General features: G+C 42.6%; 1 protein-coding gene across 4 annotated transcripts in view; it reads left to right on the forward strand.

Annotated features, from left to right (window-relative positions):
- Positions 1-18,942, forward strand: part of lnx1 (ligand of numb-protein X 1) — a 49,208-nt gene that overhangs the window by 18,156 nt on the left and 12,110 nt on the right. For 2 of the 4 annotated variants that reach the window (XM_042483235.1, XM_042483246.1), the window contains 2 exons: positions 13,192-13,445; positions 17,483-17,638. In XM_042483235.1, coding sequence (XP_042339169.1) covers positions 13,192-13,445; positions 17,483-17,638 — 410 coding nt within the window. The remainder of the gene's footprint in view (positions 1-13,191; positions 13,446-17,482; positions 17,639-18,942) is intronic. The other 2 variants (XM_042483240.1, XM_042483253.1) reach the window with 1 other exon arrangement.

Below are 18,942 nucleotides of genomic sequence, written 5' to 3' on the forward strand. Positions count from 1 at the left end.
GGTTGTGATCACAGGTTGTGTTTGTTTGTGGGATAGACTTTCACCTCAGCATTAAAGATTCATAGCCGGCTACTCTACTACTGCATCTGTTCGAGCTTTTATATACACATAATCTTTGTTGCATCTAAAATCCACGTCAAAACAACAAAACATAAAGACACACCTGTTGGTGCATATTTGTACAGAGCTTCCTTGGAAATAATATTGAATTCATTTTATTGGTTACATCACGATTAACACGCAGATGCACAGTGTGTTGGGTATTGTTGAATCTGACACCATGAAAACAAACCTCTCATGTGCTGTGTTGACATTAAGGTTGATTGTTTTCAACATCTACTGATCTGTCAACTCTTTTTGCAACTTACATGAACCACAGGTGTAGATTTCAGAGAGGATGCAGGGGACACGTCGCCCTTAATATTTATAATGTGCATTTTTTTCAGCTTATATAAACGTGAAAATGGCAGAGAACTTTTATTCTGACAGAATTGCAGGCCTTTTTAACCCCAATTTGATGCAGAAAAGCACAAATTGGTGCATGGAAATTTACCAGCATGCTCCAAATTCTCTGACAAAGGAACCCCAGAGTCCCCATTTTATAAGTGCCCCCAATGTTGAAATGAGACCTATACCCTTGACCATTATTTAAAAAAACTTTTGAAAAGGAATGAGAAATGGCCATCACAATTTTCCAGAGCTCAAAGCAACAGCTTTATATTGTTAGTTTTGCCTGACCAAAACGTTTACATCACATAAAAATCAAAAAAGTGGAAAATCCTCACATTTTCGAGTGTATCAAACTTTATCAAATGATTTACTGCTCATTTAAGTATAAATTAATAGAAAAATATCCTCTTTTCTACACTACACATGCTGTCCACTATCCTTGGCTCCTCTTCTCCTGAGCTGTGTTTCTTGCTCTGTATTGGCCCTCAGAGTCTCTTTGTGTGGGAGCTAATGTTGCCTATATTCAGCCGCTCCGTGTGAAGCCGGGGCTCTCTGATCCCCAAGCTGGGCTACCGCTCGTCTCTCCAGTCTGACGGAAATGTCCTATTATGCTGCATGAATACATGGAACAATGGAGTGCCTTGCAAATCCCCTCATTTCATTGTATGCTCTCTCCACTGAGTGGGGCTTTAGCTGCTGCAGACACCAAGAGCCCGTGTTGGACAGCGCCGGATGCCAAAGAGGAGAGGAGAAAGTGAAAGAAGGGGCATTGTAGGAAAATGGAGTGAATGGGCTGGAAGCAGAGATGAAATCCTCACGTTTGCATTTACATGGGGAAGAATGGGATGTGATGAGGATGGAAGTGAGCGGTTTCAGAGAGGAGAGGGGAGATGAGAGAAGACACGAGGGTGTAAGGTCACTTCCTGCGCCTTGCCTCCCATCTGGCTATACGTACGGCTGCCATGGTGACGGCACCAGCACGCCCAGTATGTGGGTCACTTAAGTGAGGTGGTTGTTTGTAAATAAAATGATGAGATTTTGCCCACAGAGCGAGGAGCACTGGCAGTCAGACGGAGAGAGTGTCGGCGTTTCTGTGCTTGTGACAGTGAGGCTTTCTGCTGATTATGACATGACAGCGAGAGAAACCAGGAGCAGACAAACGCGGACGTGGTGTTTTTCTGCCTGGCTAGAGAGCAGTGGCACACCATTTGTCTTTATCCATACAGTTGACAGGAGCAGCCTCCAGCTCTCCCCCGTGTTACCACCGTCTATTTTTCCTGCTTGCTCCCTCCCCGCCTTTCTTGTATGATATCTTTCACTTTATGTGATTACTACAGTGGGTTTACACTGCGTGGGAAAAAATGAGAGTGGCTGCAATCTGTCTTGCTCACACATGAATGAGCGTAGGCTTGTGTACTATATTGGCTATACGCAAGGTGTAGATAACAATGCAGCAGGAGAGTAAATGTTTCTCTGTGATGAAATGCTTAATGTGGTTACTGCCGTTTTACTCTGTCAGCACTGGCCAATAAAAAAGCAGCACTGGCACGCGGCAGGAGAGCGCCTTTTTTTCCACTCCTAACAAACACACACTTTGCTTATTCCCTCCCCCAGCCCACATGGCCTCTCCTGATGCTCACAGTGCAGTGCTGTAGAGCATTAATGATTTATCTATGTTCATTTCAGGGCCTGCGCTGAGATGTCTTAAACACTGTGATTAGCTTAGCTTCCGTCCTTTCAGCCCTCATCTGGGAGGTGTTTGATCACCCAGAGCTGAGCGCACTCCGGACATCTTCAGCATGGACGCTTTCTAACAGGATTAGCCACCCGGCCTCCACGCACTCGCTGGCTCCAAACAATACCAGTCGTTTGTTTATGTCGGGTTCATCTTGACTAAAACACCTTAACAGCTGGATCAAAGTCAGGTTTTATGTGCTGCATTCAGACACATTTCATAGGCATTTAAACCTCTCAAATCTGAGACAATTGGTTTAATTTCTTTCAAAAAAACAGGAAAAACAAAATGAACCACTTGGCAAGAAATGACCTGCAAACTGCAAAAAATTAGTTAAAGGTGATAAGCAAATGATCTGAAATTAGCTGGGGGCTATTATAAGATTTTATCAAAAAATAAGGGGTCGGGTTTCCAGAAAACTCTAAATATAATTGTCTAAATTAAGTATTTAAAATTCTATCACATAAAAAAGGTTAAAAATAAATAAATAAATAAATAATAATAATAATAATTGTTTACCCTTTCTTGAAGTTATTTTCTTGTTTTTTGAGTGTGTGTTGTTATTTTACTTTTTTTTCTTATTTTTAAGAATTTTTATTTTTCAAATTTCTTGGCTTTTTGGGCCATTTCTTGCTTTTTTGTTTTTGTTGTTTTGCTTTGTTTCTTCCTTCATTGTATTGACTCACAAACAGAGAGACAAAAAAAAATAGAAACACAGAAAAACAAAATACACACACAACTCTAGCAATCTGAGCCCTGATTTTTTTTAACCACTGTCCTAATAAAAACTAAAATTAAAATTGAAGCCAACTCCTCACCAATGCCCCTCTCGAACTATATTAGTCCAAAACATAATTCATGTCTCACTGGCCATTTTTTTCTGAGTTGCTCGTCGCCCTCTTCCTGTGTAAGAAATCAGGCCAGTTTGGTCAAATATCAAAGGGTGAAAGGCAGCGCACCACACCGTGCCCTCTTCAGCCTCGTGGTAGTTTTAAGTTTGGGGCAGGCTTCGCTAATTAGTATTTTGTTTGGATTAAATATTAATCCCTGTTCTGTAGTGAGGCAGCTCTTACTGTCTCGTTGTATCTGGCTTGTTAGAAATACAGGGGAGGCCGCAGGGAGAGTGGCTGAGAGATAAAAATCAGGCTAACAGCCTACTTCCTCCCGGACAACTTTCACATATCTCTAAAAGGAGATAACGTTAAATCAGCTTAATTATTTTTCAGCGTGGGATTTACAACACTCAGTGAATCCGTCATGGGAGCATTTATATGCATGGGAAGTCTACAAACTACACAGTCAAGCAGGAAAGGAAACATGAGGGCAAGGACACATGTAGAGGACACACTGGAGTTGTTCACAAACAAACAAGCGAATGCATAAATCCCACATTACATAGATGGAAACAAATACATGAAAATCCACATGCCAAAACACACATTTGACCATGTATAATTGAAGAGCGCCCGGTGCATGTGTAAATACACAGTCACAAAAGACGGGATGCATTATGTATGTATTCATTTATTCATGAACAGAAGTGAGTAGCAGGTCAAAGTGTTTACTTTTGCGGAGGCTTCGTCTCAGATGTGTCTCTATAAAGGCAGAAATACGGCACAGCAACGCAGCGGACAGGTATTAGTGTCAGCGTGCAGAGAGGGTTTAAAGATGGGATTGGTGTTTTAACTAAACTTAAATATATTTGTTTCCGCAATGCAGCACACTTTCATATCTGTGCTGAATCATTCACATCAAGTGGCCTAGTTCCACAGCTGTATCACTGAAGTCGAGCGCATTGTGAAAATAGGTGTCTGTTAACCTTTGCCTCTGGCTCTGGCTCAAAGTCTGGCGGCTGTTTGAGGTCTTTGAGGCGTGACGTGTTTAACATGGACTGTTTTCGACAGTCTGCTGTCTGCAGCAGGTTAATCTGTAGGAGGGCATCCATATGGGCTGCGGCCTGGAGAGTGGGGAGCCGGCAGAGTGTAACTGACAGCAGAAAGAAGAGCAGCGTAGAGTTAATCTGTCACGTGGACAGTGCCCTGCTGACTGCCAGGGCTTTGGGTTCGGCTGACCAGTGCTGGCTGTGTTTCAGGCAGTTGTACCATGGCACGTGGAGGTAGGGAAACCAGGACACTGCCAAAGGCTAGAGTGAGAAATATAGTCTAAAAGGTGCCAAGAGCAATGTGGGACAGCAGCCTGGTGGGGATTCTCTATGATCATATACTGTAGTGTGGAGGGGATTACAGTTACGGTTGTCCACAAGTCAGTGACAGAAATGTACACATGGATGGATTGCTTAAGGGGCATTTGAGGCAAAGGCCCAGAGGCCGCCCTGGCCTTCACAGGCAAAATGTCACAGACAACATGTACAGACCTGAAAAAGACTCAAAATGAACATGAAGAGATGTGAGGGAACTGCAAAGAGACATACAGATAACAACAAGAGATACAAAACAACCAAAAAAGAAACAAATTTACCTAAAAGAGACATAAATTCACCATTACAGACACAAAACAACAACAAAAGACACAAAATGACTACAAAAAGAAACAAAAACAACCACAAAGACACAAATATGCGTTAAAGAGACAAACATTGAACTTTAAATAGATATAAAACAACAAACACATGAAAAGGAAATTCAAAGAGACGCAAAAAGATTACAAAGAGAAACAAAAATGACCGTAAAGATATACAAAGAAACAAAACAACGACAAAGACATGCAAAGGAACTACAGAGAAACATAAAATGACTAAAGAGAGTCATAAAGTGACACCAAATTGATGCAAAGAAATTAAAAAGACCCATAATAGCACAAAGAAACACAAAATAAGACACATATACACCTCAAAGAGACACAAATTGACCACAAAGAGATGGAAGGGCATTACAGAGAGACACAGAATGACAAAAATAAGACACAAATATACCTTAAAGAGACAAAATGGCTAGAAAGACAAAGGAAACTATAAAGGTACATGTAATGACAGCAAAGTAAAACAAAAAGACCAAAAGATACATAAATATACATCTAAGAGACACAAAATGACCTCAAAGAGACACAAAACCATTGCAAAGAAAGACAAAACAGCCACATAGAGACACAATGATACAACAAAGAGACACAAAACCACAAAAAGATACTAACAACTACAAAAAGACACAAAACAGCAACAACAAAAACATGCATACCCAGTGCCCAGTGGCCCATAGTTACACAATACACCCCTGAATGTATACATAGTATTTCACTGCAGGGCTGTTGAGGTGAACATATGTAGGTGTACTAATAGGCTGAGATCCAGCTAAGCCAGAGTGCAGAGAATAAATCAGCTGTGCTCTTCTTCTCCATTGACAAAACAAGTGAGATTGCTCCCATGGCTGAAACCAGATACTGACACAATAAATGCTGCATAAACGTCCTTCCAGCCTGATCATGAGGTCAGGGCTCAACTGATGATTGTAGCCATCGATTGGCTGAAAAGTCATGACTCAGAGTTTGGGCTGTTACTAACAGGCTGACTGGACTGGAGCTCTGCGCTCGTAAACACACAGATGCGTTGAGAATGCTGAACCTGCCGAGCCACTGCACAGGCGCAGCAATGGAAAACACTGCGACGGGATTTATGCACCGAGTGGGCTGTTGTACATATTCACTTTTAGTTTCTGTATGCATTCATCTTCAAACGCCGTAAGAAGTCACACCCAACTAAACCTCGCCGCCCACTTCAATTTAGCACATCCGTCTTTAAAAATGAGCTCGGCCAAAAAAATGTTCCTCCCACAGCAGAGACTGTCCCCTCTAGCTGCGGCCTCACCCCCTCCTCGTGCAGCAGATGGGATTACCCCTCACAGCAGGCGGATCCAATCAACACACCAGCGCATCCTCTGATTAACACTCCTCTAGTTCATCATTAACTGGATTACTCTGTCTGTCTTTATGTCGCTCTCTCCTCCCTCTCTCGTTCTCTCTCTCTCTCTATTTATCTATCATTCTGTCTGTTCCCTCCCGATCAAACTTTACTTTATGTGTTTGGCTCGTGGCCCAAGTGTGTGATAAAGAAGTAATTGATATACTAATCTAATCAAGGAAAAAAATGTTTAATTCAAAGCTTTATTTCCATAAATGCAATTAATGACCAGCATATTCTTGTTTGGCTATTGTGTGTGTGTGTGTGTGTGTGTGTGTGTGTGTGTGTGTGTGTGTGTGCGCGCGTGTGCGTGCGTGCGCGTGTGTTATGGCCACAGGTGCTTCCCCCTGAGCTCTGTTTTCTTTTTTTTTTTTTTTTTTTTACCCTGCTCTGTCTGCTTGATGTGTCTTTGCCAGAAGCTGTTACGGACAGACTCGCAGGATTTCAACCCTGAATCAACTGGATTAGGTGTTGAGTAAAGCCAGGGTCCATAAAACATTTCTGCATTGAAACAACTGTTTTCTGTTTATTTTTATTATGAGCATGATGGAAAATTTGGTAGAGAAGGAGGTGGAGGGAGATCCCGGTTTTTGTCAAGATGTGAATCATGTCTTTGTGCTGTCCTTTGTCGGTGGGCACTCAGTTAGAGGAGCAGTTTGTATGAATTAGTGGCAACTAGCAGTGAGGGTTGTAGATTGCAACCAGCTGAAACTTTTCCTTCAGTGTTCATTGTTTAGGAGTTGTTTTTTTTTGCTGAGATCTAAAAGATCCTTAAAGGTCTTCAATCCAAAACAAACTAATTAAAACCAGTAAAAAAAAACACTAAATAAAGCAGTTCCATGTTACAAATCTGTGTTCTCCAACACTGTTCAGCATGCAGGAGACAGGCTGCTAGCCCAGCGCCCGCTAATGTGTATTTAAGTGTTTTCTCACATAACTCAAGATGCAGATGTTCAAATTTTTACTGGGAGCTAAATTATTGGCAGAGGTCTCCTCCTCTCCAGCACAAACTTACCCTGTGATTTAAACTGGTAAAAACACTGAATAAAGCAGTTTAGTTCAATTTAGTGTCATTTATTTGCACAAATGTGTATAGAAAGACAAAAGAAAATAAAGAAAATTTAAGTTTAAACATTTTGCAGGAGAGGTTAGATGCAAAAAAATGGCTCATTGAGATACTCCCCCCTATTAAATAACTTCAAGATTAAAACAAAGATCACATAATTGATCCAATTTCAAGACTAAGAAGTAGTACAAACATTAAACATCAGTGTTTTTTAGACTCGTTTAGTCCGTTCTGGAGGGGGCACAAACTACAGTGGCCCACTCAAAAATGCCAGTTTGATTCTATCTGAGCTACTGTAGAAACATGACGTTGCAACATGCTGACTCCATAAACAAGGACTCATATTAATGACTCATTCACTGGCTCATCACACAAGACCTTTTAAAGATAAGTAAAAAAAATTAAAATCTTCTTTTTTAGCTCAAAACATGACAGTCATTGAATATTGCACCAACAATGTCTGTAATCATTAGCGCTCCAAAAATAAACTCAACACACACATCACATGCTGCCTGTTTTCAGCTTCTCTCACATTTTCTGTCTCACAAGGAATCCTCGCACATATATCACACACACACACACAGACCTGCAGGCTAACTCTGGGCTCACAATGCAACCGGGGATTCTTTTCTCACGGTTTCTGGCATGTCAGGTGTCGCTGGTGTATTTTCAAAAGCATTAGAAAGTTGGTGTCAGTACTCATCAGTAACAAGCTGCTGGGCTCAGATTAATAAGGATGTTGGAAGAAGAGAAAAAAGAGCGCAAATAAGCAAAGTTCGTCAAGCTGCGGGTCGTGCGCAGGTCAGCCGGCTGTACCTCCACAGTCACACTGTGCTGTTGGACGAGTTTGTGAAAAAACAATGCTTTGGATTCCAAACCGTTTACATGATTACACGCCCGCAGCGTGTGAAAATGCACTAAGACACAGCCCCAATTTCTGTGTCTGACTGCCTGACCTGGAATTGTCACCTCAGCTGAGGTAATTTGCGCTGTGTGTGTAGTGTGGCCCAACACGATTGTCCGTGGCAGTCAGGGAGCGGAGAGAGTATTTGGGTTAGGAAGGATAATCCACTCACCCCTAAAGAGGATTGGAGAATCTCACAGGCTTTGATGAGTTGTGAGCTGGTGTTTATTTCACATCACAAGAACAGGGCTGTTTGTGTCACAGCCAGGGAGCTTCGGCACGACCACCGTGTCACCGAAAGCATCATGGGTAATTGTTATTGCGCTGGCGAGAGCAGAGGATAAAGAGTAGAGGAGGATGAGGGAGGAGGTGAGGATGAGCACTGAGGATGTTTTGGCGTCCTCGCTCCTTATCTCGCCGCAGATCCCGGGGTTTTAGAGAGATGATGTGATAACTGAAGCTGCGCTGGCCGAGACACGGATACTGCGGTGCTAATGAGCATCCTCTAAGCCCAGTGATCATCCCCCGAAAAATGATGCTGTACGAGAGAACTTCGAACAGGCAGTCAAAGCTCCATGATTGTACAGAAAAAGGATGTTTGTTTATGAGAGAAGACAGAAAATAAGGAGTGTATATGTGAGGATGTCTTTGCAAGCATACCTCCCTCGATGCACTGCACGTCTCCAGCGTTCAGACTTAATTGGCTCGCTTACCTTGGCTCTGAAACTCCAGGACCACCCTGGCGAAGGAGACAAGGGGTTTCTGTCATGCTTCCCTGCCTTTAACCTCAGACAGCACAGACTGTGGCCTTAACATTAAAACTCAAGACATTAAAACACTAAGCAGCTGAGATATGGCTCCGCTTTTAAGGCAACTCTTGTCCCCTGGAGGAAGGAGTTTTTAATTAACGGGAGACAAAGCCTTTAATAAACCAGTGGCAATGTGCGCCGCTGCTGTCTCAGACACTGTGTTGTGATGGCCTCTGTGTTTCTGGGGCTTCAACAAAACGTCGGCTTGTATCTGTTGTTCTCTGTGACAGCTCTAAATATATTTTTCTTTGTTTTTTTTATTCCTTTGTATCCGAGCTCTGCGATCACAGCACATGTTTTAGAAATGAACCCGTTAAGATGTTCCTTCCTCAAATTCAGTGTGCATTCATTAATACTTGGACAGACTTTTTGGCTGAGTTTTGGGTGGTCTGTAAGTTTTATGTAACTGAATGAACCTGTATTCGAAGGTATTTGCCCATCTCCACTGACTGACTGTGGTTTTCCACTTTCCACTAACCGTGCTGAAGCAGAGGAATGTCTTTAATTCCATATAGTCAGCTTGAACCAGAAGTCCTATACAGTGTCAGTCCAGACCGACCACTGCTGCTTGTCTAAAATCCTATTTTAAGTTTTTTAGAACTGCATGATCTGTAAGTTGGGCTGACAATGATCCTATGATTGAAATGTCACATTTTGTCCCCTTTAGCATATCTCTTTTTCAATCCAGAGAAGCCTTTCTTGCCTTTTTTTTTTTTGTCAAAATGCCTCTGTGCTGGCGACAGCTGTGGCTCGAGGCATTGTGTTTTTGGAGTGTCTTTTTTTACCCAGTTGAGAATAGTCACACTGCAGCTGTACACCCATCCCTAAGACACATTATTATCGATCCCACTGCGTGCTGTGATTGGCTACTACACGTCAAGGTCATAGGTTGTTAGGGCAAAGAGGTTGTGGCAAGGGATTTTTCTTGCCAATTGATATTCTCTGAGATTAAAGAGGTTAATTTGCAAGAAAGGTGACGTAGTATAAACAGCCCATGGAGGAAGCCAGACGTGGATAAAAGGCTCAAGCTGAAGACTTTCACACTGGAAACTGGGGGCTTGTTATTTTTAGACTTAGTTGACTTATTATATTCAGTTTGTAGGATGTATAAAACTGCTGAATGCTCATTATTTCCATAAACTTTAGCAGAAAAGCTGAATAGACCTGTTCGTTTATAGTCATATTTCAACATTGCCAGGAGGCCCAGGAATACACCTGGGTGCACCCCAAGTGCAAATGGCATTGGTAGCTGCGGACATCTAGTTGCTTGTCTCTGCCATGATACTTCTTTACAGCAACATCTGTATTTTAAATCATTGTTCACTGTCAGGGCTGCATATGAGTCCAGACAGACATGGATGTAAACTGCAGCTTGACTGGTTGGCAGAGGCACACAGTTTTCCTAAGATAAGGGAATAAGTCAGGAGCAAAGTGTTGGATTGGCTGGGTTTCTAACGCATTCAATTATTTGTGGCAGCCCACTGTGAGAACAACATTTGCCGCCACATTTTCTATAGTCTATTTTCGGAGCTGGACCATCCATTAGCAGTGCAGTTGGAATATTTATATTATTCAGATGTTCATTGCACTAACTCTTGGAGTACAAAGCATACTTTGGGCACAAACAGAGCAGGTGAAAGTGAAACGTAGGGGCCATTTACACGGCAACAGTTCTCGCATGACATGTTAAACTTTTGTTGCGTTTTGGCCTTTCATTCACATGACAACAGTGTTTTGGGGGCCTGAAAACAAACTTTGTGCAATCTTTTGAAAGCTCAACCCCTTCTGTTGCTATGTAAACTGGCAATGTGCAAATCTTTTGAGAGGAGTGACTCTACACCCGCATTTTGCACATGTGCATGGTGTTCCTCTATGGTGTGTCATATATATATATGATCACCTCTTACCAGACTGACTGACCCCCCAACCTCAGAATTCAGAGAGGGGACACAAAATGTGACACTGTGTGTTAAAAGAGTACATCAGCCTGCATACATTTACACATTTGTCTGTGTCGACTGTGCCACTTGACCATAGCTATGTGAGTAGCAGTGTTTTTTTTAAGCTCCATGCAGCTTTAATTCTTCTAATTGAGAGTGAGTGACACAAGAAAAGCTTCTGCGCCCTGAAGCCTGCAGCGCTGCCCTCTCCTCTGCCGCTGATTGAAATATTGCTCCATTCAACCACTTCACTCAGTTAAGTGGTATGTTGCTGCACGGACATGCTTGATACCAATCAATTTACTAACTGAATGAAGAAGAATAACTCACAGTGGCTCTGCCCACACACAGGTGTTACGTCCGGGAGTTCAGAGTGAGATCAATATAGGTGCTTCAGCTTTGTGTAATGCTGTAACTGTGAAACTGACCTGTGGCTACAAGTGAGATATAGAACCTACTTGAGGATAAAATGATTTTCACTGTGAGATATGGACAGAGTGCACTGCCCTCCGTGACAGCTATTATTGAGACAAAATGCTGCTTGAGGTGATGTGGTGCCCCGAGGGGGTCCAGTGGCCTCCCTGGGCTGAAATAGCTTACCAGCATGTAATCATGTTTCTTTACTGAATCTGCAATGATGGCCACCATTTTACCTCGCTCTTACTGAACCTCCTTTTTTGGCTCGATGTGAGGTCCGGTGGTACCCAGCCTATCTCGCAGAACAGGAGGAATGGACGCCGCTCCTCTTGTTTTTCTGAGCTACTGTTGAAGCAGAGCCTGGGTTTGATCCAGCTCATTAAAACCCAGTTAATGTTTGTGCTGATGGCTCCGCAGAGACAGCCAGAGAGACAAGCCAGTGTTATTCCTGCCTCTGATGAAGCGTCAGCTCAAAGCCTTTATGGCTTACAGATGGAGGAAAATTCTCCAACAATACAATACCCTGCTCTGTAGGGATATCTTTAATTCACACACAAACATTCCCAATTTAATATTGTCAGTGTGAAAAGCCTTTTATGGCGTGAAGCATAATATGTGCACGAGTGTGTGCTCGGCTGTGAGTCTGTGTTTGTGTGTATGAGAGAGAGAGAGAGAGAGAGAGGCAGTAAATGTGTTGTGGTTTTGCTGACAGGGGGAAGACATCTGGAACTTAGGAATTAGATTTGTTTTAGAGAAAAACAACATTCAGACGATCGCTGTTTTATATTCAAATGTTGTGTCAGTTACCCGCCCTCCCTCCTGTCTAACGGGTGTTTTCTTACATTCGTATTCAATCATCTGTCAGGGAAGCTCACACTCACAGCCACGGAGAAAATTCTTCCTACATGTGATTACAGATACTGTCACAAAAGAAAGTGAAAGCAACAGAAATAAGTATTTACTTTTTCTTTTATGAAAATAAATATGACATTTCTGGTACATTCTCTGAAAGGTGCTGCATAAATTGAAAGTGAGAGCACAGGGAAATGTATTCAGCCATGTTTGTTGTTATTGAACGGGGTGTGTGGTATCTTAGTTTAGGTCAGATAAGCGATCCCAAAGCAGGAGATAGAGGTCAGTGTGCAGAAAGCCTCAGGCTGAGAAGATGCTGAAATCTATTCACATTAGTCTTGAGAATGTGACCTTTTCATTAGATGTTAACATGAATTTGTTGACTTTCACTCCACTGTTATAACTGATGCTGTTTGTTGCTGCATGTTTCACACTGGCATCCTGTGTCAGACACAAACTATAAATAAAGGGCGTCACCCGTTGTTTGAAGTCGAGTTTGGCACTTTGAACGTCGATTTTCGGAGTTTAAGGTGACCATATCTGAGTATTAAGGTGGAGCTTTTTCTAAAGCTAGCTGCCAGCTTGATTACCATGTTTTGTTTGTTTGTTTGTTCTGCTTGTCATGGGCAGCACCCACCTGTCATTCAAAGCAACTAAAACTACTTTTTGTACCAAGCTATAAACATGTTTATTTCTGGTGTTAATTTGGACATTAACCGAAATGATACTATTAAATTTTGTGAACTGAAAGCTGGACCTATACTCATCATTATGTTACCCAACCAACGCTGTCACCATGATAGTTGGATAGCACCCACCTGTCACTCGAAGCAAAACCATTTTTTGTACCAAGCTATAAACATGTTTATTTCTGGTGTTAATTTGGGCATTTTAATGTGGTGGTCTATGGGAATTGACTCACTCTTGGAGCCAAGTGGCCATTAAAGGAACTGCAGTTTTTGGCATCTCACTGTTACCTTCATTTTTATGCCACTTTGTGTCAGATCATCAATGTCATAATTTCATCACCATCTCCAGCCTTACCTGCACCAGGCTGACTGCGTAATCTGAGTTTGAGACTGACTCTTTGACCTTTTGTCTGCAGGTGTAAAGGCGCCTCTCACTATGGCCTCTCAGCAGACAGAAAGCGTCGCTCGCAGGAGGGCGAATGCACAGACAGCACGTCCGAACTCACCATCGCCACGCTGCCCAATGACGGCCCCACCTCCGCTGCCGTGGCCCTCCTGTCAGACGAGCCCGGTCTGGTCAACCCCGCCTTCGACCCCAGCATGGAGGACAACAGCCAGTCAGGCAGCACGACCAGCCTGGCTGCCCGCAGCAGCAGCAAGAAGAGTGAGTGTGAGTGGGCGAACGAATGTTTGTCCGTGGTGGTGTTTGGTCCTGCGTGACGTTACCCTGTAGTTATCTGACGGGAGAGAGAGAGAGCTACAGGGAGTGTGTGTTTGCCAGAGTGACAGATTGAAAATCGATAGAGAGTAGAGCGCTTTCTGGTCACAGTTACATAGTCTCCCGGTCAAAACCACATGCCAGTGATCTATGTTCAAACATACATTTACACCTGCAACCAGGCGCTCGCTCAACCTCAAAATACAGTCTTTGTTCTTTCTAATGTTCTCTGATAGAAATCCTATTATCCAATTAGCTCCACTGCCTTGTTTTTTTTTCCACCAATCCATAAAATCTCTCTTTGTGGAAAACAGTAGAGAAACACAGTGAGAGGGAAAGTCACTGAGAGGGCAGGAACATAATGCAGTCAAGGAGAAATGGAAGGAGAGGTAGGTTAAATATAGCCTGATGCAAGTGTGTGTTAATGCCCAATGACGTGATCACTCCTCTCCCTCCATTTCTCCCACCTGTGAAACCAGGAAGCAATCACGAGTGTTCCTCTCTGCCCCTCCGTCCCCACCCCCCACTATTGTGAGTGTACATGCAGTGGGGACACCAAATGACGCTGCACCAGCACTTTAGACCCGGCCGGCTGAGCGCCCACAACCACCATAAGCGCCACTACTGCTGAACAAGCTGACAGCTCCAGAAGCGGCTGGCGCTTTTAAAGAATAATGTGGCTGTCAGGAGCTCTTGCATCTCCCAGAGCCCGCAGAGGGAGGGAGGGGTGCTGCAGAGGCACGCTGCTGCCCCGTGCTCAGTGCAGCCAGGCTTGGGCTGCTGCTACTCCACTGCAGCCTCCTGTAGCCTGTCTGTCTTCTTTTCAGAAAAGCAAAGTACCAGACACCAGTCTCTCTGGGAAGGTCTCTTTTGGATGTGGTCACTAGAGTCCGTGGTGTATTACATCACTGCTGATGTTATGCAACCGTGTAAATATACTCAGCACGGATTGGCTTTATTAATTAAAGAGCCACCAGTTGAAAGCAGCTCCTCCGTCCACAAAAAAAGATGCTTTATTGCAGCTTGTTAAAGTTGCACAACAAATAAACTTTGATCGAAGAGGATGGACTGAAGGCAGAAAAACACAGTGTCCTCATGCCTTTCAATGAGACCATCACAGTATGTGGGATAAAAAACAAAATCAAAAACTCACTCTGGCTGAAAAAACTAACCGTGTCTCAATTTTTGCTTAAAGGCGCACTTATGCATTCTTGTAAACAAAGTTATATTTGCATCCTGTGTTTCTCACCAAAACACACTGTGTGTATCCTTAAGGTCTAACAAGTGCATTTCCTTCCTCATAAAATATTTGCATGGCTGATCTTTTAATACCCTGGATTGTTTACATTCATGTGTACTAGAGAGATGCACCTGTCCAGTCCACTGAATGGACATTATAACTTTATTTTATTCATTTATAAAGCACCTTTAAAAACAGAGTTTTTTTTTCAAAGTGCTTTGAAAAACAGGGCAAAGCAGAAGCAACTAGGTTTTCTTACAGAGGAAACATAACAATACAAGCCAAAAAATAATGTCAAACTAAGGCCAGACAAGTGGAATTTGAAGAGAAACAATTACAAAACAAAATAACAATAACAACCCATACTAAGAAGAGTAAATACAATTCAAAGAATAAAAGCGGTAAACACAGAAATGATAGTACTAATAATAGAATTACACACAATCAAGACAATAGAAAAGAATAAGAATAAACAAAAATAGATAAATTAAAATAGATGACATCACATAAAAGCAAATCTATAAAAAATGGGTTTAAAAAAGTGATTTAAAAGAGGTCGCTGTTTCTGCCAGCCTTATGTTCTCGGGCAGTCGTATACTGACATTTGAAGCAGATAGTGTATCAGCGATGACATAACCAATCCACAACAAATGTTTCTTTTTCAGCGTTAATCAGTTAAATAAATTACGCCATGACAGGCTGCTGACTCATGTTACCTCACAAAGTCTTGGAAAAAGAGAGTACTGGTGTCAGATTGGTGCTCGGTACGAGAAGATACCCAGAATTTGGTTATCAGGTATCAATCAGGAGAGAAATAGTTGGCTTGTGACTTTAAGCTCATTGTTTAGTTGTTGAACTATTTTGGTTATAAGTTTGTAAAGATTCTCAGTCATCCAGGCTAAGGTGCAATATTGTAGGCGCAACTGGACTTGCTTGAGGTTCTTGAGGACATTTTACTGCTAATCCAAGAGGTAAACTGTCCTCAGGGAACTCAAGCAAGTCCAGTTGCCTCTGATGTTGCACTAAGAACTGTTCTGGTTCACTCTCTGCTTTCAGAAAAAGGACACTACAAACCCACTGTGCACTACCTAATCAGAATTAATCTCTATAAACAAATATGTATGCAGAATCTGTAAGCAACGGTACAAGAGCGTTACAGTCTCTGTTTTTAGCCCTTGTACTGTAGTACTCTAGTACTGACCAATCACATTTAAGTGGACTTTAGTTGCCTGCAGGTAAACAGTCTGTGGAGAGCTGAGGAGGCAAAGCATAGTGGCCAATAACAATCTCAAAACCACTGGCAATCATCTGACTACAACAGCTTTTTATTCATTTTTTTTCTAATTTATCTGCATTCATATGCAGATTTGCATCTATATTTATACAAATTAGCCAAAATGTTGTTTGGACCTGCATCAAGTTGCTAATTGAACTGTAAAAAAAAATGAGTGGTGCATGGAGGAGGAAGTTTTGGCCCAGCTATCTATTGGATAAACTGGAACCCCTGATATATTGGCCATCGCCCTCAGAGGCTTTATTGTCGCCAGACAATAGCTGTTGGATTCAGAGATTGGCTTAGTACCAAATGATAGACACAGTTTGCAACAAGCAGCCAGATATTTGCCTTAGGAGTTGGCAGAGACCAAAACCGAGCTAAAAGAGAAAGAATATTGGGCTTAAATGCATATTCATGTGACAAGAAACAAAACTTCAAAAGGATGATAACGTTGCTCCATAACTGCTGAACTTGAAAACAATCTACACACTTCTGTGTTTTGGCCCCTACCTGTCAATTAACAGAATAGCTGCATACAGGCGGCAAGAATGTGTCATGTGTGTAAATTTGCATCTTTGTGCATCTTAGTACATGTGCAGGATACAAACACAACAAGGACACATTAATATAAATATTGTCCAAACACACTACCAGAGGTCAAAAACTCCTTTAAATACAGTGCAAATGTATACTCCATTTAAGGATGCACGCTATTGGATTTTTGTTGCCAATGTCAGATATGCCGACATGTAATAACTCATTTGGCTGATGCCAATATCAGTCCCCGCCTAATTTTAGTGATCATCAAGTCTCTTAGGTATGAAATTAGCATCACATTATGCATATTCTTATCGTGATTGTCCACCAGAAGATGGAAAACAATGCTTTTCAGTTTATGTAATATTCATTCATTGTGCAAAATAAGAAAATTACTTCATCTTAGAGTTGATGTTTTGTACGTGTTCACTTTATCAATAAAAAAATATATAAATCAGTTTGAAATATCAGCCGAAATCAGCATGTTGGCCGATTCTGACATACGCCAAAACTGATGACACGCTTATATCATCGTACATCCCTCCCTGCAATACACAGCATTGACCAAATAATGCAGCAGCAGCACACAATCAGACAGTTTATCTCAGTGTCATCAAGACGAAGGGAAAATGATTCCTGAAAACTTACCACAGTTTTACAGTCTTGTTTCTTACTATAACCAACTACTGTGCAGTGTTTTGGCATCTGTTAAGCCTAAAAACTCAAGATTGTTTTATTCAAACTGGTAGCCCACTCCTGGATGATACAGGTATTTCCTCCTCCTAACTAGTACTCATAGCAACACACCAGCCCGAATCTCAGTCACTGAGGAGGAATTTGATTGGCTGTGAGGAGGCAGATTCAGACATGTCCGGGCATGTTGAGAGTGAGCTAATCTATAAAGTGCCTCTGTTTTCTCCCCTGTGTTCTCTACAGTCAGAAATTTTGACCGCTCTTCAGTGAGGAGCCGCTCCTTCAGGAGGTTAAACCGGGCATTCAGCGTCCTGCGGAGGACAAAGAGTGGCACCGCAGTGAGCAATGAGACATCCGAAGAGAGAGACAATGCCAGGAATTCCAGTGTGCCACAGGAAGGTAGGGATCAAGGCCTGCATCTCCGCTCATCTCTTTGTTTCTTGGTGTCACTGCTGCATTTGCACTTTCATGATTCCCCAAAGAGAGTTCCAACGTGTGTGCGTGTTTCCAAATGTGTGTATTTGCGATGTTCCCTCAGCTGTTGGAGGACGGTGACAGGGCTGGGAGCCCGCAGTGTAACAGTAGCATATGTTTCTTTAATAATTCAGCTGCAGATTGCATAAGTCCACCGGTGCATCACTGGAGACGGATCAGGAGGGAGAGTGGTAGCCTGAGGCACTTTAGACCGGGATGGGATATAGGAGGTCACTGAAGATGATGACCTTCTCCTCTCCATCTCTACTTCTTCTCGTCCTCTATCGCATTCTTCTTTGTCTTTATCTCCTTCACTCATCCTCATCCTCTCCTTCGACCTTCAGCACAACCAGGGTCGACGGGTTTGCACCAACTTGATGGAGCACTCCCCGGGGAACTCAGTGTTCCTGACATGCTGCATCCATAAGATGGTATTTCGGAGAAGAACTTGCTTCAGACATTTTTAATGTAATATCCACAGCCAGACCCTCTTGACAATAAAGTGGAGGACATATAGTCGCCCATAAGAGAATTTTGAAGTAGAGCTGCAGCGTGACGGGAAGCGGAGAAGGAATGCGGTATTGCGTAAGAATGAAGGATGACGAACGATCAGGGACTAGATTATTCTCTGAGGCCATCACTGAGGAGGCTGAGAGAATAGATTAAATATTCATTGCCTGCCGCTGGAGAGACAAAGATAGACGGAGAGGATGGAAGTAGAGATAGATCCATACAGAACAAATGGAGAGAGGAGCAGATACAGAAAAAGACAATGGAGATAAGGAAACAAATAAAGGCATGGCAATGTCCCCATGGATGGAAAAACAGAAGGGATGAAGAAAGACTATGAGAGAGGCTGAGAGGGTGTGTGATGGAGAAGAGGAAGGGTTATATAATAGCTGCAGGTTTCTGTGTTCAAGTGGTCTCCACCCCAGAAGCAATCTGCTGCGATAAAGACAAAATATTGACTTTGGAATGGAGAAAGTGCAGCGTGAGTAGAATGAAGCGACTGAGGCTACGGAGCCTGAGACACAGAGGGAGACAGCCCACTGAGGAATAAGGAGAGAGAGACATTCTTCAGGACCACAGCAAAAGAAATAAGATGAGGAATACATCGTCTTTGTCATTTTTTTGGCCAAGGCTGTTGGCCAAAATAGTCATAAAAAAATCCCCACCCACCTCCACATGGTCCAGTTTAGGATGTGTCATTCTGCTGCTAAGCGGAACTC

This window comes from Plectropomus leopardus, chromosome 3 (assembly GCF_008729295.1).
Source record: "Plectropomus leopardus isolate mb chromosome 3, YSFRI_Pleo_2.0, whole genome shotgun sequence".
Classification (NCBI taxonomy): domain Eukaryota; kingdom Metazoa; phylum Chordata; class Actinopteri; order Perciformes; family Serranidae; genus Plectropomus; species Plectropomus leopardus.